Source organism: Malaclemys terrapin, chromosome 1 (assembly GCF_027887155.1).
Source record: "Malaclemys terrapin pileata isolate rMalTer1 chromosome 1, rMalTer1.hap1, whole genome shotgun sequence".
Lineage (NCBI taxonomy): Eukaryota > Metazoa > Chordata > Testudines > Emydidae > Malaclemys > Malaclemys terrapin.
Genome location: NC_071505.1, coordinates 88,885,847 through 88,906,593, shown reverse-complemented (window position 1 = coordinate 88,906,593; position 20,747 = coordinate 88,885,847). Strand labels below are relative to the sequence as shown.

At 44.6% G+C, this 20,747-nt stretch overlaps 1 protein-coding gene across 2 annotated transcripts in view; it reads right to left on the bottom strand.

Annotated features, from left to right (window-relative positions):
• Positions 1-20,747, bottom strand: part of ATF7IP (activating transcription factor 7 interacting protein) — a 171,001-nt gene that overhangs the window by 5,691 nt on the left and 144,563 nt on the right. For both annotated transcript variants that reach the window (XM_054030009.1, XM_054030017.1), the window contains exons 13-14: positions 20,145-20,330; positions 1,691-1,803 (exon numbers count right to left, since the gene is read on the bottom strand). In XM_054030009.1, coding sequence (XP_053885984.1) covers positions 1,691-1,803; positions 20,145-20,330 — 299 coding nt within the window. The remainder of the gene's footprint in view (positions 1-1,690; positions 1,804-20,144; positions 20,331-20,747) is intronic.

Sequence of the window (20,747 nt, the reverse complement as noted above, 5' to 3'; positions counted from 1 at the left end):
ACACATCACTGCTTCCAACACAGATGCATTCTGAAGGCCTGACCCAACACACCAATTGAAGTCAATAGAAAGGCACCTGTTGACTTCAACAGGCATTGGATCAGCTAATAACTATCAAACCAGAAGAGCTTGAAGGTCTCGTGTTTCAAGGCAGGTAAGACCTGGGAGGATCTGAACACAAGGCCCTCTCTTACCAATGGAGCTGTATTTGAAGTTCAAACCAGTGACTGTTCAAAAAAAGGTATCTGAGAATTACCCTTTTATTTACCCGTTGCCTTTCTACCCGGGGTAAGATGGGTGAGTTTAATGGTCTCAATCAAGGCAGCTTGAGTTCCCAACAGCAGGGAAGGTTTCCAAATAAAACTACAGACCTGTTTTCACAGGGAGGGAGGGAGGGAGGGGGAGAGAGAGAGAGAGAGAACAAATATACATACATTTCTGGCCACATTATGGAGTTAATTAAGAGGAGTTCAGAACTGGACTATAGAGTCCTGCCACACACTACATGTCACAAACCTTACAGTGTGAAATTTCACACTGGGCTAGTTTTTATGCACTTTCAATTTGCTATACAGTTTTTGTTTGATTTCTTTTAATAAATTTTGAGCAGGGAGTGTTTGAAGTTGAATGGTGTCTGGAGTTCGAGCCTGGCAATCAGACTCGTTGTGTGGAGGGATATCATTAACAGCTGCTATTCCCAGAACTCCATGGACAGAGGTGATGCTGATGTGTAACAAGACATGTTTGATTCCAACTCTACTAAACAATAAAATGATAAAAAATAAACCCAGTGGCCCAGGCTCTCTGCTGGTGTAAACTGACACAGTTCCATTTATTTTAATGGAGCTGTCCCCGACTTATCCCAAGCAGTCAATCTGACCCAGCGTCAGCTATTATGGAAAAGACAAATCACTCAGAAGGGGTTAAATTCAGCATTACAAAGAATGGAAAACCAAAACGGGCGCTGACCCTGTTATTTTCAAAACAGCCCTGAGTAAGGAGTGGATCACATTGTGTCCATATACAACCACCACCAACAGCGTAAGCGTAAGATAAGAACAATCGTCACTTAGCACCCTGCACCCAGACACAAACACCACTAATAATTGTGCTGAGAAACTGCAGGAGCCAGAGCCCTCTCATCCCCAGGTGATCATCTTTGGCACAAGAAATGACTCGCAGGCAGAACAGTGCAGAGGAATGTTTATTATTTTGAGAAATTGTTCATGATTTCCATTGTAGCTATCCCTATTTGCAGCTGAGATCACAGACCGTATTCCTTCACCCCTTGAAGACTTGAGCTCTTTGACCTAGCACATTTTCTCAGCACACCCTGATCCCAGGAGGGCCCTGGCACACGTCTAGTATTAAAGTGCAGCAATTCTCAAACTGCTATGTAGGCCACTGGGGCTTTGTGGCACACTTGCTGATGGTGAGCTGGCAGGTCACATGGGTCTAACTCTCCTTGTTTCATGCTACTAAATCACAGTAAATCCTAGGATTTCTTTTCCATGTAAGCAATTGCTCTAGTTGTGGCAGCTTTGTGAATGAAATGGGAGGAGTCCACAAGGCCTCGAGTAACATGTGGTCCACATTATGAAATATTTTGAAAACCCTTTATCTTGAGACAAACCTGTGAATAGTGACACAAATGTGGTGGCACTTTGAAGCAATGGATAACTGTACTTACAGCATGCACCTGTGGTGGCCGGTGATGCACCGTGAGTTGAGGGCCTCCAGATCCAAGGGTTAGCCCGTTGTTCACAACATAGGCAGTCGTTTGAGGCATTCGCACTGTCAAACCTACAAAGACAGCACGGGGAGAGAAGAGGTACAATCAGGACCCTGAGTAGTCAATACTTTGGGCCAGCCGATCAGAATGCCAGAGGACTGACCCTTTAGGAAGGCTAAGTAAGTATTTTTTATGAAACTGCTCCTCAGACAGCTGGAAAAGGCTAGATGGGAAGGAGACACAAACAGAGCTGCTTCTCTCCCCCAAGTTTGCTATTTCATAGCACAACGCACTATATCTTGAAATACAATCAGACATGTTGATATAATTTGACCTTTCACCCTATCCCCATAAACTACAAATAATCTCAGGGAATATCCTAAATGGCTTAGTTCTATTCCGAAAGAAAGAAGTAACCCTGGGGTGTAAAGTTTAGTTTCCCTTGATTGGAATGTGACTTTGGAAAGAAAATAAGTAGGCATATTACTTGGTTGAGATGGAAATCAGAGACTACCTTCAGCAACAACTTTGGGTGAGGGCTCAAGGTTACTCTATGTTTAAGAGAAACAGTGAATGCAGATCCTGCCATTAGAGCTCGTGTTTCTCCTATGCTTCTGGCAGATGTTATTTCTACTAAAAAGGCTGTATTACTGTAAACCTGGAGCAGGGAACACATAGCTCAAATGTGGATCCATTAACCCAGGGGTCAGCAACCTTTCAAAAGTGGTGTGCCGAATCTTTATTTAGTCACTATAATTTAAGGCTTTGCGTGCTGGTAATACATTTTAATGTTTTTAAGAAGGTCTCTCTATAAGTCTATACATAATATAACGAAACTACTGTTGTATGTAAAGTAAACAAGGTTTTCAAAATGTTTAAGAAGCTTCATTTAAAATTAAATTAAAATGCTGATCTTAAGCCGCTGACCTGCTCAGCCCGCTGCCAGCCTGGGGTTCCGTTCACCTAGGCCGGCAGCAGGCTGAGTGGGGCCGGCGGCTGGGACCCCAGCTGACAAGGGGCTGGCAGCCAGAACCCCGGGCTGGTGGCTGGGAGCCCAGACTGGCAGCAGGCTGAGCGGGGCCGGGAGCCCAGACCGGCAGTGGGCCGAGCGGCTCAGCCCGCTGCCAGTCTGGGATTCTGGCTGCCGGCCCCTTGCCAGCTGGGGTCCCAGCCGCCGGCCCCGCTCAACCCGCTGCCAACCTGGTGCTCAGGGTGGGGGGGTGGCAATGTGGGAGGTGCAAGAGTCAGGGCATGGGGTGTGGGAGGGCTGGGTATGTGTGGAGAGTGCAGGAGTCAGGGCAGGGGTGTGTGTGGGGGCTGTGTATGTGTGGAGGGTGCAGGAGTCAGGGATGGGGTCGTGGGGGGAGATGCAGGGGGCTGGGGTGCAAGGGGGTGCAGGGGTCAGGGCAGAGGGCTGGGTGGGTGGGCTGGGATCAGAGGGGTGCTCCCAGCCCCGAGTGGCTCACGGCAGGGGGCTGGAGGGATACATCCCACTCCTACCCCCTGCCTCTTCTCCACCTCCTTACCGGTCTGAGCAGCGAGGGTGCTGGGGCTGCTCTTCTCCCCTCCCTCGCAAGGGCCATCGGTGGCAGGGAGGGAGAGGAGGCGGGGCTCCACGCAGCATGCTGGGGGAAGAGGCGGGGGAGGGGGAAGCTTGGCGGCCGGCGGAGCCTGCTGTGTAGTGGCAGCCGGCAGGACCAAGCTTGCTTCTTTCCCCTGCCCCCGCCAGAGAGAGCAGTAGGCGGGGAAGAACAGGCTGGGTCAGGCAGGATTTTTAATGGCACACTGCTGCCTGCCAGGGTCCAGCTCAGCCAAGCGGGACCCCGGCAGGCAGCAGCGTGCCATTAAAAAAATCGGCATGCGTGCCATAGGTTGCCGACCCCTGCATTAACCCATCAGTACAATGTAGACATAACAAGGTGGGGGGGGGGGGGGGGGAGGAGATTCTCTGACTGGGGATATACTCTCAGAACACCTGTGATGCTGGCAAACAAGGTGTTAACTCATGCCAAGATCCCCATGCCTCAACTGAATATTGACAAATACATAGCTGGAATCAGTCTGGCTCACCTGTGTGTTAGTATTCTTAAAATAGGTATTAGAATTCTAAGAATGTGTGTAGTATTTAGACTTTATTGAATGCTTATGAGTTGATGCATGCACTAATCTCATTTCTGTACCCATATTGTATGGTAATATTTAAGCATTTGCATGGTAAACCTTTGTAACTGTGTAAAACACAAGACAGGAGAGAGACATTAACTAATATGAAATGCTCATCTCCAACAGAAGATGTTATATCCTGCCCAACAAGGAAGGCCCATTGACACCAACGGACTAGAGTGGAACGTTAAAGAGGACAAAAAGCTTTGTTGTTTACTCTCACCCTACCAAGAAGATAGGAGGAGTTCATTTGGTAGACTTATCAGTGGAGTTTGTGGCTTAGAACAGACGGTGGGAAGGGAATAAAAACCCTTAACAAGGAGGAACCGTATCTCATTGCTGATTGGATTCTGGGGGCAAGGTTTATAGGCATAAGCATGGGATTCCCAGCTGCTCAGCCCTAAAGGACATACACAGGTTGCTTATTTTAGAAGCTATTATCTTTTGACGCTTAAGATTGCAACTCATTTATGTATGTATGTTTACCTGCTTTAATCTTGTAAATTACTCTTATTTCCTTTTCCTAAGAATAAATCTATATATAGTTTATTATAGGATTCGCTACAAGTGTCTTTGGTGTGAGATTTAAGGTGCAACTGTCCTGGGGTAAGTGACTGGTCCTTTGAGTCTGGAAGTAACATGAATATTGCTGTGATTTGTGGTGTAAGAGACTATCTACCACAAAGGTAGGCTTGCTTAGGTGACAGTATAGATTGGAGTACTCAAGGGGACTCTCTATGACTCCATAGTTAGGCTGTTACAGTGCACCTGAGGAGTTTACACCTGATAATTGGTTGGTGAAATCTAAATATAGACTGCATAGCCAATTTGGGATTTGTGAGCTGGTTCCTAACAGTCCGCCCTGAGGTTGGTACTCACGCTCTTGAGTTATTGCAGGACAGCTTGACAAGGCCTTTCAAGGACCTAACTACTATAGAGTGTGAAAATGTGAAATACGCCTGAACTGAAGAGTAGAAAGCTGAAATGACTGCTAGGTAGACTTTCAGGGAGCTCACAGATAGCCCAGAGCTCTTGATTGATTGAAGGCAATCCAGTATATCTGGTAGCTGAGTTTGAAATCAAGGTAACTGGTGGTGCTGCTCCTAAAAAGAGAATCTTCCACTTGGCAGAATAAGCAAGCCTAGTGTAGTCCTTTCTAGTGTGGTTGAGGATGTTCTGTACTTCATCTGAGCAGGTGCTCTCTACTGCTGTTAGCCAGGCAGCATCCATGTCATGAGGTACAGGGAATGTAAATCTGGATGGTGAATCTGTCAGTCTCTTTGAGATATCACATCTGGCTGAAAAGGCAGTCTTCATGGATAGGTTAATTAGGGAACAGGTAGCCATCAGCTCAAAGGAAGGTCTCAAAAGACACTTAAGTACTGAGTTCAGATCTCAAACAGGAGCAGGTTCTTTAACCTTAGCAAAAAGGTTCCTCAGCCCCCTGATAAACCTCACTATTGCGGGATGAGCAAACACTGAGAAACCCTCAACTGGAGAATGAAAGGTTGTTATTGTCACCAAGTGGACACTGATAGAACTCACATATAATCCTGTCTTTTTCAATTTCAGAAGGTAGTCCAGCATAGCCAAGAGGGAAGAATGAATGGATGGAAGACGCCACTGGTTACACCAATGGTTGAATCTCTTCCCCTTTGGAAGGTAATACCTCGTGTGGTTTCTTTCCTATTGTTCAGAAACATCTGTTGTACCTCCACAGTACAGGAAGTCTCTATTTCTGCGAACCATCAAGGAGCCAAGCCTTGGGGTGAAGAATTCCCAGAATGGGATGAGGAGTCCAATCAGCATCTTGAGAGAAGAGATGAGGAATGGACGGAAGGCTGATTGCCTGACAAATGGCTAGGTGAACCAGGTAAGGATACCAGGCCTGCCTTGGCTGTGCTGGAAGTATTAGTATGACCTTGGCTTTGTTTTGTTTGATCTTGTTCACTATTTAGTATTATAGGTGTCAGGGAAATGCATACAGAAGTCTTTTTCCAGGGAATGAGGAAAGTGAACCCCCTCACACAACCCCCCCTCACACAAAACTGTCTTCTTTTCTTGTTGGTGATGGTGGTGAAAAGGTCCACTTCTGGAAACTCCCAGGTCAGAAATATGTGATTGAGAGTCCAACTCCCACTCAGTCTTGGGAGAAGCATCTGCGGAGTGTGTTGGCCATGGTGTTTTATATGCTTGGATGTTTCACTGCCGAAATGATAATGTGATTGGCTTTCCATCAGTGCCATAGCTTTATTGCTTCATCACAAAGAGAAGGGGATCTCGCTTGCCTTATTCGACTGATGTAAAACATGAAAGCTTATGTTGTGTGTCATGATTTTGATAGATTTGTCTCTGATTAATGGGAGAAAGTGAAGACAGGCATTCCTGAGTGCCCTCAGCTGTGGATGGTTAATGTGAAACGAGCTTCTAAAGCACGTGTCCCAGAATGGTATCTGGCACCAAGATGTGCTCCCCAGGCCAACAAAATGCATTTGTTGTTATGGTGATGGTTGGAGATGGCTGGATAAAGCGGACACCTGCACAGACACTGCGAGGGTCTTCCACCAATACAGGGAGACTCTTACTTGACAAAGGTCTGATATTGGTCTGTCTAGACTGTGTTTATTTGGCGAGTAAACATTTTGAACCACCCCAGAAACAAAGGTGTAACCTTGCGTAATGTGTTACAAAGGAACAAGCTGACATATGTCCCAAAAGTTGGAGACAATTTCTTGCTGAAGTCTGCAGGCTTATTTGAATCCTTGTGGTAAGGTTTGATAGAATTGTGAAACTGTCTATAGGGAGGCAGGCTCTGGTTGTTACCACATCTAAGGATGCCCCTATGAATTCTAGTCTATGTACAGGGATCAATGTCTGGATAGCTAGCCTGAGGAACAGTGACAAGGCTGTCTGTATTGTGGAAAGAACCTTGCTGTAAGTCTTGCTCTTGATCAGCCAATTGTCAAGGTATGGAAAAACTATTATTGCCTTCTGATGAAGACAGGTAGCAATCACTGCCAGAACCTCCAAAAATAATTTTGGGGCTGAGGAAAATCCGAGTGGGAGTATCTGGGCCTTTGCAACATCTGCAAGGAGTTCCACAGGTTGACTGTGTGTTGTGTGAAAAAATACTTCCTTTTTTTTTTTTTTTTTAATGTTTGTTTTAAACCTGCTGCCTATTAATTTCATTTGGTGACCCCTAGTTCTTGTGTTATGACAAGTAAATAACACTTCCTTATTTACTTTCTCCACGCCAGTCATGATTTTATAGATCTCTATCATATCCCCCCTTCATTGTCTCTTTCCAAGCTTAAAAGTCTCCGTCTTATTAATCTCTCCTCATACGGAAGCTGTTCCATACCCCAAATCATTTTGGGTTAACCTTGTCTGAACCTTTTCCAATTCCAATATATCTTTTTTGAGGTGGGGCGACCACATCTGCACAGTATTCAAGATGTGGGCATACCATGGATTTATGATATTTTCTGTCTTATTATCAATCCCTTTCTTAATGATTCCCAACATTCTGTTCACTTTTTTGACAGCCACTGCACATTGAGTGGATGTTTTCAGAGAACTATCCACAATGACTCCAAGATCTCTTTCTTGAGTGGTAACAGCTAATTTAGACCCATCATTTTATATGCATAATTGGGATGATTTTTTCCAATGTGCATTACTTTGCATTTATCAACATTGAATTTCAGCTGCCATTTTGTTGCCCAGTCACCCAGTTTTGTGAGATCCGTTGTAGCTCTTCACAGTCTGCTTGGGACTTCAGTATCTTGAGTAGTTTTGGATCATCTACAAATTTTGCCACCTCACTGTTTACCCCTTTTTCCAGAGAATTTATGAATATGTTGAATAGGATTGGTCCAAGTACAGACCCCTGGGGGACACCACCATTTACCTCTCTCCATTCTGAAAACTGACCATTTATTCCTACACTTTGTTTCCTATCTTTTAACCAGTTACCAATCCATGAGACGGCCTCCCCTCTTATCCCGTGACAACTTACTTTACTTAAAAGCCTTTGGTGAGGGACTTTGTCAAAGGCTTTTTGAAAATCTACAGCCACTGGATCCTCCTTGTCCACATGCTTGTTGACCCCCTCAAAGAATCCTAGTAGATTCCTAATTATATTTTTACACTTCATTTGCCGGAGTTTATGCTCCTTTCTATTTTCCTCACTAGGATTTAACTTCCACTTTTTAAAGGATGCCTTTTTGTCTCACTGCTTCTTTATCTTTGTTGTTTAACCACAGTGGCACTTTTTTGGTTCCCTTATTATGTTTTTTAATTTGTGGTATACATTTAAGTTGAGCCTCTATTATGTTGTCTTTAAAAAGTTTCCATGCAGCTTGCAGGGATTTCTTTTGGCACTGTATCTTTTAATTTCTGTTTAACTAACTTCCTCATTTTTGTGTCGTTCCCCTTTCTGAAATTAAATGCTACAGTGTTGCGCTGCTGTGGTGTTTTCCCCGCCATAGGGATGTTAAATTTAATTATATTATGGTCACTATTACCAAGCGTTCCAGCTATATTCACCTCTTAGACCAGATTCTGTGCTCCACTTAGGACTAAATCAAGAATTGCCTCCACTCTTGTGGGTTCCAGGACTAGCTGCTCCAAGAAGCAGTCATTTAAGGTGTCAAGAAACTATCTCTACGTCCCGTCATGAGGTGACGTACCCAGTCAATATGGGGATAGCTGAAATCTCCCATTATTATTGAGTTTTTATTTTTATAACCTCTCTAATCTCCCTGAGCATTTCACAGTCACTACTACCATCCTGGTCAGGTACTTGGTAATATAACCCTACTGCTATATTCTTATTATTAAAGCATGGAATTACTATCTAGAGAGATTCTATGGTACAGTTTGGTTCATTTAAGATTTTTACTTCATTTGATTCTATGCTTTCTTTCACATATAATGCCACTCCCTCACCAGCACGACCTGTTCTGTCATTCAGATATATTTTGTACCCTAGTATTACTGTGTCCCATTGATTATCCTCATTTCACCAAGTTTCTGTGATGCCTATTATATCAATATCCTCATTTAATATGAGATACTCTAGTTCACCATCTTATTATTTAGACATCTAGCATTTGTACATAAGCACTTTAAAAACTTGTCACTTTTTAGCTGTCTACCATTACATGATGTAATTGAATGGGATTCTTTTTCATTTGACTGTTTCTCATCAGATCCTACCCATATTTTATCATCTTCCATCCTCTCATCCTTACTAGGACATAGAGAATCTCCATTAATAGATCCGCCCCAATGGATGTCTCTGTCCGAACCATGTGCTCCTCCGCATCGGTCGGCTTTCCCCCAGCCCTTAGTTTAAAAACTGCCCTATGACCTTTTTAATTGTAAGTGCCAGCTATCTGGTTCCATTTTGGTTTAGGTGGAGCCTATCCTTCCTGTATAGGCTCCCCCTTTCCCAACAGTTTCCCCAGTTCCTAATAAAACTAAACACCTCCTCCCTACACTGTCGTCTCATCCACACATTGAAACCCTGCAGTTCTGCCTGTCTAGCTGGCTCCGGGTGTGGAACTCGAAGCATTTCAGAGAATGCTGCCATGGAGGTCCTGGACTTCAATCTTTTACCTAGCAACCTAAATTTGGCCTCCAGGACCTCTCTCCCATCCTTCCTTATGTCACTGGTACCTACATGTACCATGACCACCGGCTTCTCCCCAGCACTACACATAAGTCTATCTAGACAGAGCATGCTGCTGTATCAGCCACATCTAGGAAAGCTTGTAACAAAGTTCTAGCCAATATCTGACCTTCGGTTATGATGGCCTGAATCTGCTAGCAGAACAGTGGGAGAAGATTTTCAATAAAAAGTAAATTTTGAATAATTGAAGTGATTGTACTTTGCCACTAATACCTGGTAATTTGTTGTCCTAAATTGCAGGGTTGAGGATAAATAGGTTTATGGCCAAAAAGGTCAAGGAGCTTTTGGTCCTTGTCATACAGGGTTGATTTAAAGTGGGGCTTTCTGCCACTTTCATTTGCAACTTTGACCAAAGAGTTGGTTGTGGGGTGTGAAAATAAAAAATTGGAGTCTTTTGCTGGGACATACAGTAACTCCTCACTTAACGTTCTAGCTACGTTCCTGAAAAATGCAACTTTAAGCGAAACAATGTTAAGCAAATCCAATTTCCCCATAAGAATTAATGTTAATTGGGGAAAGGGTGGAGGGTGTTACGTTCCAGGGGGGGGGAAAATTGCCAGACAAAAGACTACACACACACTATAAGTTTTAAACAAACAATTTAATACTGTACACAGCAATGATGATAGTGAAGCTTGGTTAAGGTGGTGAAGGAAGAAGGTGGGATATTTCCCAGGAAATGCCTTGCTGCTAAATGATGAACTAGCAGTCGGCTGAGCGCCCAAGGGTTAACACGTCGTTAATGTAGCCTCACACTGTACAAGGCAGCACAAATGGAGGGAGGGGAGACAGCACGGCAGACAGAGACACACACCGTGTGTGTGTGTGTGTGTGTGTGTGTGTGTGTGTGTGTGTGTGTGTGTGGAGAGAGATGTGCATTTCCCCTTTAAGTATGCTGATCCCACTCTTAAGTGCATTGACTTGTTAAGTTAATCAGCAAGCTGAGACGCAGCTGCTGCCAGGGGGACACCCTGACATTAGCCCCCTTCCTCCCCTCCTCTCCCCCTGCACAGCAAGCAGGAGGCTCAGGGAGCAGCTCCAAGACAGAGGGCAGCACATGGCAGTGGGAGGAGGGACAGCTGAACTGCTGGCAATTGGTAGCCTGCTGGGCGGCTGCTGCACAGGGAACTTAGGAGGGCGGGGAGCTGATAGGGGGCTGCCGATCCACCCCGGTTCCAAGCCCGCACCAGCTAGCTGCAACGGGCTGTTCTTCCTGCAAGCAGTGGACAAAGCAGGCGGCTGCCAAACGACATTACAAGGGAGCACTACACAACTTTAAACGAGCATGTTCTCTAATTGATCAGCAATGTAACAACGAAACAATGTTAACCGGGACAACTTTAAGTGAGGAGTTACTGTAGCACTTTTTATCATCTCTCCTGCACATGGGTGAGTTGCTGGAGTGTGAGAGATAGTTTTGATAGGATCTAAGAGGGCTTCACTCATGGGTAAAGCCACTCTCACAGAAGGTGACATCTGCAGAATGTCCCAAGAGTTTATTTTGGGATTCCCAGACCTCCTCTAGTGAGATCTGGGATCTGTTTCACCAAGTCCTGGAATTGTTTGAAATAATCATCCAGGGCCTCATTCGGCCCTGAAAAAATGTGGTTTTGTGGAGTAGTTTCCTTATTTGCTCTGACCTGTTGTTCTTCAAATGTTTCCTCTTGCAATTGAGGAAGAACAGAAGGATTAGGAGATTGCATGTCCCGATGACCGAGGGTAGGGTCTCACGGAGACTGTTGAAAATGAATAGCCAAAAGGTCCCATTATGGCCACTGTGGGGGACCATAAGGCATTGGGCTGTCACTAATTGGTGTTCATACCTCGTGTAAATAGTCTCTCTCCCTGTAATTATCAGGGAGGAAGCCCCAGTAATGGTAGATAGAGGAATCCTGGATAGAGACAAGGGAGTCTGATAAGCGATCTTCCTGAATGTCCAAAGGGACCGTGGGGGAGCCCCACTTACCTCCGAAATTGGTGGAGAATCCAGCAGTACTGGAGAGATATATAACTCCAGTGACTGATCTCCTCGGTACCAATCAGAGCTCAGTACCCATTAAGAGAGAAGACTCTGGTTCATCAGAGACATGCAAATCCATGGATTGCCTAAAGTCCTGTGGTATCTTCTCCATTATCTTACCTGGAAGAGGGATCTACTTAAATTAATGCCTCGTACAAGACATCAGTACCAATGATACTGAGCGCCTCGAAGAGTGTGAAGCATAAGGCCATTTAGCCTTCTGTGGTACTGAACTGGGCATGCAGCTAGGCACCAAAGGTTGCATAGGAAAGTCCGTCAGTACTGCCCTGCTAGTAGCAGACAGCTTCTCCTTGTTGCACTGGTTAGGCTAAAATAGTACCAAAGATTGTTTAGGCAATGAAGCATATTTGCAACTGTGGCTCTTGGAAGAATTGAGGACCTCAGAGCCACAATTGGTACTGAAGGAGCCTGAAGCACCAAGAATATCCAACTTGGTATTAGAGGGTTTAGAAACAGTTTAAACAAAGACTAAGATCTTTTTGAGGCAGTCTCTCTGTGAGGAGAGCTGGAACTCCTTTTCTTAGTGGCCTCCCCAGTAACTTCTGAGGATTTCTCCTTCGAAGGTCTGGGTGAATGTGATGCAGAGGTAGATGGGGCAGAGGATTCCTTGACCTGGATTAGAGGCAGGACAAAGAGCATGCCATCGTGAGTAGTTTGAGTCTGATCTCTCAATTTTTTCTAGCATTGCTCGAGGGCTTTGCAGAAATTACACTAAGGGATGTGCTTGTCCCCCAGACAGAGAATAGAATGGGAATGTCCATCACTGACAGGGATAGTGTCCTGGCAAGTGAGACAATGCTTGAATCCTGGCATATCTTTGTAATGGAGGAAAGGGGCCTCCTCCCCAGAGGGTAGGAAGGGGAAAAATGAGGAAATAAAATAAAAACCCTCCAAATGAAAGAAATAAAACTAAACAATGATAAGGCAAGCTTAATGAACAGCTAAGCTGGCATGGCTAGATGCTCTATTTCAAGTCAAGGTGATTGAGAGGGAACTGAAGGCAATTCGCCCGGTTGGCCCTATATAGCCTCAGTATGGGGCATAAGGCGGTATAGGGCAGGGCGCATTCACAGGCCTAATGGACATTGCTACTGAAAATCTCCAATCAAAGGCACATAGGGTGCACGTACACCAGAAGTGGAGCACCCATAGGGATGATACTCAAAGAACCAGAGCTTGTGAATGAAGGTGTTCAATTGGCTCAGGACCAAAATAGGGCACCAGCCCCCTTCCTTTTTGGAAATCAAAGTAATGGGAGTAAAACCTCTCTCTCCCCTATATTACTGAGGTACTTCTTCCACTGCTTCCAGATTTAGAAGTGATTGCACCTCTGATGTAGCATGCTCTTGGGAGAGTGGTCCCTTAAAAGGGGTGAGGAAGGTGGGTGGGTGTTGGGGAGACTCTGGAATTGGACAGAATAGCCCACCTCTGATTTACAGGACCTTAGGGATGGTGTTCCAGAGCTCACAAAAATGCAATAAACTGTTCTCATATGGAGGGGATATAATAAGAAAATGCAAAGAAGTTGTATACCACTCCTGACCAAAGAGTCAAACATTCTGCCGTTATGATGTTGAAGCTGGTGAGAAGATAGCAGATGATTTCCTCCTCTGAAGCTTCTGGCACTTCTTAGGTGGTTCAGGTTGTCTCTACTGGGTATAAAATGATTGTCTTTGCTGTGGTTCACACTTAAAGTGTTTTCGCATTTGTACAGGAATGAAGGTTACTTACCTGTAATGGGAAGTTCTTGGAGACATATGGTCTCTACTTGTTTTCCACATGGGGGTACGCATGCATGCCCTGTACCAGAGTCTGGAGTTCTTAATAAGCAGTGCCCATTGACTCACACATGTGCAGTTGACGTCCTCATGCTCCAGACCGAGGGTGTAAGGGCAGTGCGGGCCAACGTCTGCCTTTCCAATGATTTCTTTTACCACAAATCCAATAAGATCTGAAGCAGAGGGGAAGAAGTGCAGGTAGTGGAATACAGATAAGAGACCAGACATCGTGAAAGACTTCCAGTTACCAGATAAGTAACCTCCATTTCTTGAGTGCTGGTCCCTATGTGGATGACTGATCAGCAATATTCAGACTGGAGGGGGCGATGCAAGGATGCAGTCAGTAAAGATGCTCAAAGAACTTCAGTCCCCACAGCTGGATCCACAGTGGAGGCTTGAATTAGTGTGTAATGTTTTATGAATGTGTGACTGGAACTCTAGGGAGCAGCTCTACATATGCCCACTATCGGTACCTCCTGTAAAAATGCTGTGGAAGTAGCTTGTACTATTACGGAGTGTGCCCTAACCCCTTGGGGGGCACATACACACACTTATTAGTAGCACATGATAATGCAATCAGAAATAAATGTAGAGGTTCTCAGAAGATACTGTTTGTCCTCATGACCTTTCTGCTATAGTGACAAATAGTCTTGGTGATTTTCTAATTAGTTTGGTCCTTTGCAGGTAGAATGCCAGGGCACATCTGACATCTGGGAAATTAGAACTTTTCTCATCAACAGAAGCATGGAGTTTTGGCAAGAAAAGAGGTAAGCAGATAGGTTGGTTGACATGGAATTCAGAAATAACTTTAGAGAGGAATTTAGGATGAAGGTGAAGGGAGACCTTCTCTTTATGAAACATGGTATATCTGGTGGATCAACCAAGAGTGCTTCCACCTTGCTCACCCTTCTAGTAGAACAGCAACTAAAAATGCAATCTTCAGGGAAAAGGTGGGACATAGAGCATGTGGCCAAAGGTTCAAATGGTGGTCTGGTAAGTATTGACAAGACAAGATTGAGGTCCCATTGAGGCGTAGGCTTGATCAATGGCAGAAAGGTCCTGATTAGGAATTTAACTGTTGCTGGGCGAGTGAAAACGGAACACCTGTTCAGTGGAGGAAGGCAGGCACTGATCGCTGCAAGATGAACCTGCTGTGAGCTAACAGAAAGACCCGAGTTCTTCAATGACAGGACATAATCTAAAATGACTGGGCTATCTGCAGATTCTGAGGAAGAGTGATTGTGCTGTGCCCAGGCAGAGAAGCATCTCCCTTTAGCTAGATAACAGTTGCTGGGTGAATCTTTCCTACTCTGAGTAAGAGTGACTTGGACAGCTCCCAAAAGCAATTGTTCTAGTTCTGATGCTCATTCAAAAACCAGGCAGTGAGGTGAAGTGGGTCTGGACTGGGGTATCTGATTTTGCAGTCTTCCTGAGTTACAAAATCTGGGAAGGGACAGATCCTGATAGGAGGATGGGCTGACAGTCTCGGAAGTTTCAGTAACCAAAAGGGTCTAGGATGTGGTAGCAGAGGGATAGGAGGAAAGACATATCTGAGTTGGTCTGTATAACAACAGGAAAGCGTCGCCCTGGGAGTTGTGACCCACAGCTACCCTGGAATAGTACAGGGGAAGTTTCCTGTTTGCGATGTGAAGAGATCCCATTGAGGTGTCCCCCACTGAATAAATATCTTGCTCAGGACAGAGTTGTGTATTTCCACTCATGGTCTGCAGAGAAGTTTCTGCTGAGTTTGTCTGCTAGAGAACTCTGAACACCTAATAGTATGTGGCTAGGATAGTGATGTGATTTCTGATGCACTAATTCCAGGCAGAGGGGAAGGGATCTTGCTCCTGTCATAAACATACAGCTAAGGGTAGCATAAAATCCCTCCTTTACCTGTAAGGGGTTAAGAAGCTCAAATAACCTGGTTGGCACCTGACCAAAAGGACCAATAAGGGAAGAAGAGACCAAAAGGACCAATAAGGGAAGAAGATACAAACAAAATCTCCCCCCACAGATTTGAAAGTGCTCTCTTTGTTGTTCTCTCCAGAACAGAGAGGGACCAGGGCAGGAAAAGCCATCTCCTAAAACCCTGCCTGAAATAAGCATCCAAGATGACAAAAATTGTAAGTAATAGCAAGGAAATGCGTTAGCTTATCTTTTATTTTAGCTTGTGAATTTTCCTTATGCTAAGAGGGAGGTTTATTCCTGTTTTTTGTAACTTTGAAGTTTTGCCTAGAGGGGAATCCTCCGTTTTAAATCTTATTAACCCGTAAAATTACCTTCCATCCTGATTTTACAGAGGTGCTTCTTTTACTTTTTTTCTTTATAATAAAGTTCTGCTTTTAAGAACCTGATTGGTTTTTAGTGTCCTAAAAACCCAAGGATCTGGTCTCTGCTCACCTTGTTTACCTATTTGGTTGGTATATTATTCTCAAGCCTCCCCAGGAAAGGGGGTGAAGAGGCTTGGGGGGATATTTTGGGGAAACAAAAACTCCAAGTGATCCTTTTCCTGAATCTTTGTCTAACTCACTTGGTGGTGGCAGCAATACCGTCCAAGGACAAGGAAGAATTTGTGCCTTGGAGAAGTTTTTAACCTAAGCTGGTAGAAATAAGCTTAGGGGGTCTTTCATGCTGGTCCCACATCTGTACCCCAGAGTTCAGAATGGGGAGGGAACCCTGACAGCTCCACTCTGCTTGTTTTACATAAGACCGTGATGATGTTGGCCGACATTATTTGGATATGGTGTGAATGTATGAGTGGGAGAAAGGCTTCACAGGCCAGGCAGACTGCTCTCATTTTGATCAGATTGATGTGCAGCCTGGCCTTCTAGGAGGTGTCCACATACCCTGGTATGGTTGGTTCAGGTGAATGCCCCATCCTAGAAGAGATGGGTCGGTCACGATGGTGGCACTGAGTGTGGGAGTCATGAAGGGGATTCCCATTTGCACTCATTCCGGGTTCGACCACCATGTGAAAGAAGAGATGATGCTGGCAGGAACAGTCTCTGGTGTTCCTGTGATCCATGTCTGGTGAATAGATGAACCGGAGCCAGGCCTGTAGGCAGCGTAGATAAAGTCTGGAGAATGGTGTCACACAATACACAAGGAGATGTGGCCTAGTAAGGAAAGGCATACTTTGACTGTAGTTTTTGGTTTGCAAGTAACCTGTGTTATCAGATTGCTCATTGATTGAAATCTTTCTGTGAGGAGAAAAGCTCTTGCTGAAATGGAGACCAATGTCACTCCAATAAAGTTTATTGGCCATATGGGGAGTGTGTGTGTGTGGCAAAATGGACTTTTCTTTGTTCATACAGACACTGCTGCTAGAAGATGAAGCAGGAACAAACTTGCTGACTTGTCCGGGTTGCGGGGTTGGAACTACCGGTTACGAGCCAGTCATCCAAGTATGGGAAGACTGAGTAGCCATGACATCTTGTCTGGACTGCCACCAAAGATAACACCTTCATGAATGCTCTGGGACCTGTTGCTAGTCAAAGTGAAGGACTCTGAACTGGTAGTGTTCCTGACCTACCAGGAAATGACGATTTTTTTCTGTGGGGAGGATGAATATCTACATGAAAACAGGGCATCCTTCATACTGAGAGTCGTGTGTATCACATTGCCTCCTGTTGGGAGGGGATTACTGATGCTAGTGTAACCATCCTGAATTTTGGCTTTCGAATAAAGATGTTCAGTTGTTGAAGGTCCTCATTGGGTCTCCACTCGTCACTTTTTGGGACTAAGACATATGGAATAGAACCCTCTCCCTTGATATTGAGATGGCACTTGTTCTATTGCCCTTCATTAGAGAAGGGACTGCCTTTTGCCAAAGAATTTCCTTGTGACAGCGGTCCATGGAGAGGGGCTGGGAAGGAGGTTTGTGGGAGGAAAGGAGAAAAATTTGATGGAGTCAGCATAGTGCAAGCTGACCTTCGGCAATCGGAGGCACAAACTTATTTCTGCTATCTTGAGGAAACCTATTGATGAATTTAGGAGATGGAGTCCCAATTTAAATAACTGTACTTCACCAAGATGCTCTAGTAATTGGTGATTTGCATTTGAACACTAGATGTTTAATAATTTTTCTGCCCAAATAAATCTAGTTCCTGGGACTTCTTGCTTCAAGTTGTTGCTTTCTGCTGTCTTTGGCTACACCTTTTGTTAGGTGCTGCAACAACCAATGACCCAGGTGTGAGTGTAAAATTGCTAAAAGCCTTGGGAAAGAATTTGGTAGGAATGATCTGCTTATTTTGATGTTAGTACCAAAGAAGTGGGCACCTGCCAGAGCAACTTAGGTGGTGCTAAAAGCCGCTCAGTGATGGGCACTGCAAATCGTCCAGGTTCAGAGGTGTGAGGGATTTCCAGAAGCTTGTGTGATTTTTCTGAGACCAGTTCCACTGGATACTCCAGTCTGAGCCATCCTACAAGTCCTGGAACATCTTGTAGTCATCTCTGGTTGTGGTATGGGTACCACAGCCTCATCGGCAGATGTCAATGCAATGGGTGCCAGGATTGGGTGGTCCTGCATTTGTAACTCCTCATCAGAACCATGACCAGTCTGCTTGGTTGGCAGGAATGGGCACTGTGCTCTTTTTTCCCCCCTGTTCTCTTCAGTTTTACCAGTTAATGAGGGATGAAGCTTTTGAAGTGGTTGTGTCATATTTGTGAGCAGAAGAGCTGGCAGGAGCACTTTTTGAAACTATGTGCTCAGGAATTTGAAGAGGAATATATCAACCTCTCCAACAGGAACATCTTCAGCTGAGTTTCCAGGTTCTTGGGGTTCTCTTAAAAAAAGATTTACAAGTGACACACCTGTCTGTTACGTGCCCCTCCTCCAGACACAATAAGTGTCTGGTGTGCCCATTATTAGGGGGCACTGCTGCCTTATATAAAAGGAAATTTTGAAATCTTGGAGATTTGGGCTCAGTCATAATGACTAGTTTTGGTATGGGCACAAATTCTCTGGGTATGTCTACACAGCAACTAGACAACTGCTGCTGGCCCCCAACTTGGGCTTGTGGGACTTGGGCTGCAGGGCTGTTTCATTGCAGTGTAGATGTTTGGGCTCAAGCTGGAACCTGGGCTCTAGAACCTTGTGAAGTGGGAGGGTCCCAGAGTCCACACAGCAAGAAAACAGCTCCACAGCCCAAACCCTGTGAGCCCAAATTGGTGGGCACGGACTTGCTGCAGATGTCTAGTTGCTATGTAGACAAACCCCCAGTCAAAAACAAATAGGTTTTGTTTATGTCACAGATTAAGAGAAACGTTATCAAAAAAATCTCTAAACACTAAGTACCTACCTATTTACAATTGTTTACAAAAGAATGGGTAGACTGCAGAGTGAGCAAAGAGTCTTGGATGCTTCAAGTTCTGACTCATAGCCATGGGCGGTGAGAAGTGAGGGTGGCTGGGGTCTTCATGCCTTGGCTGGAAGCATGAAGACACTCAGGTGGAAGCATGGCCCCCAATGGACACTAATGGCCAAAAGAATCCAAACTTGAGAGTGCACTGGGTACATGCACATCAACTGTGGAATATCTATGGAGAAACATTTGAAGAACACGATTTCCTGCAGATGCTGACTTTCTGTGGAGAGCTCCCAAGCACTGACCAGACTTAAGACTGCTTAGCTAGTGCAACTGGATATACTCACAGCCTGAAGCAATACAACCACAAGTCATTTATTACACACACACTGTTTATATTTCTCTTGCAAAAAAGCCTACAGTCTTTTCTGGTATTCTATCTACCAAAAAGTCCAATTTTAAAACTAGGGCAGTGGATCAATTAACTTAGCACAAAGGCATGGTGTGCAGTCACATACTATTCAAGCACAGAACATTCTGAGGCAGTATATAGCAGGAGCTACGGAACCAGCAGCCTTGCAGAGGTATGAGTCTATTCTCATTCTCGGGACAACTAGTGAATGTGGTCATTTATGCTTGTCAGTGTAGAAACAATCCATAGCAGAGGAAGGGAGGGAAATGATAAAAGAGGAACTATAAATAGCAATTAAACATCTAGCACTGAATTGTTGCATGAGTTTAAGCGCTTTATGGTTGACATGCGCCATTCATGAAAAGAAAAGAATTTTCTACTGGGGGAATATATGAATCAAGCTCTCACAGTATGGAGTTGAGCTTGCTGACATCTACAGCCAGCATGCATCATAGCTCATGCTGTGATTGGTGGGAAATCTCAGCTCCCTGGAGATATACAGGGGTAAATAAAGTCAAAGATAAATCTCACTGGAACAGGGTCCAAAAACACAGCCTGGGACACTACAGGTTGTTATGGAATTACACTGAAACTGAGCATTCTGATGGTAAGCCATGTCTGACTTGCTATATGGGTTTAAGAATTTTACTGCATAAGAATAAAAGAGACTCTTCCCACTTCCCTAACACCGCACTTTTACAAGACTGGCGCATGTTAGATGTTGAGTTACCTTATATGCTCATCCATAGTTTGGACAAATCACCCAGAAGTGCATGGCTGTTAGTGTCATTGTCTGAGGAGATACCTATCCAGCTTTTCCTCATCCACATGCCTGAGTGAGGAATGTTTTCAAAGATCCATGATCTTATTGACCTGAGATTTTCTCATGTCTTCATAAGCTGAGAATTCACCCCACAACTCTGCACAGTATCATGAGAGGTATCTGGGCATCAAATGGGCATCCTGATATTATCAATTTCCACAGTAATAGGATATACATGAAAAAGGACCTCTTACCTGCACTCTGTGGGCTGACCTGCCTTAAACCAGGGCTCTGCATGACGGCACCTCTCACTGGATTCTGAGCTGGTGGTGCAGGAAGGGTAGTATAGACCACTTGGTGGTTAGCAGTGGCTCTCGGTATGGGGAGCCTAGCAGCACCCTGAGTCACTGGACGATGCGTTACATTCACTGTTGTCTGAGCTGGAAAAATAAAAAGGACCACAAATTGGAGTCAAAAGGATTAAAACGGAGATCCCCATTCCAGAATGCAGGCATCTTCGACAGCTGATCCATGTGAGCTGTGAAAAATAAAAGCAGTCTCTATGAAACGTTACATTCAGTGCATCTACTTTTAAGGGGTTAAGGAGGATATTGAGGAATGTGGTCTGAGCAAAACTGAAGTATGTGTGTTAAATTTCATATAATGTAGAAATGCCAAAATATACACATTTTAGATAAACAGAGAAGACAAATATTTAATATCCAAGAGATACAGTTCATGGTTAAATAGTAAATTCTTACTTAACATGGTTCAAATGCACACAAAAAACCACACACATTTTACTATTACTAAATCTCCTCTGCAAAAAACTAAATAGTATCTGAACTGTAAGGAAT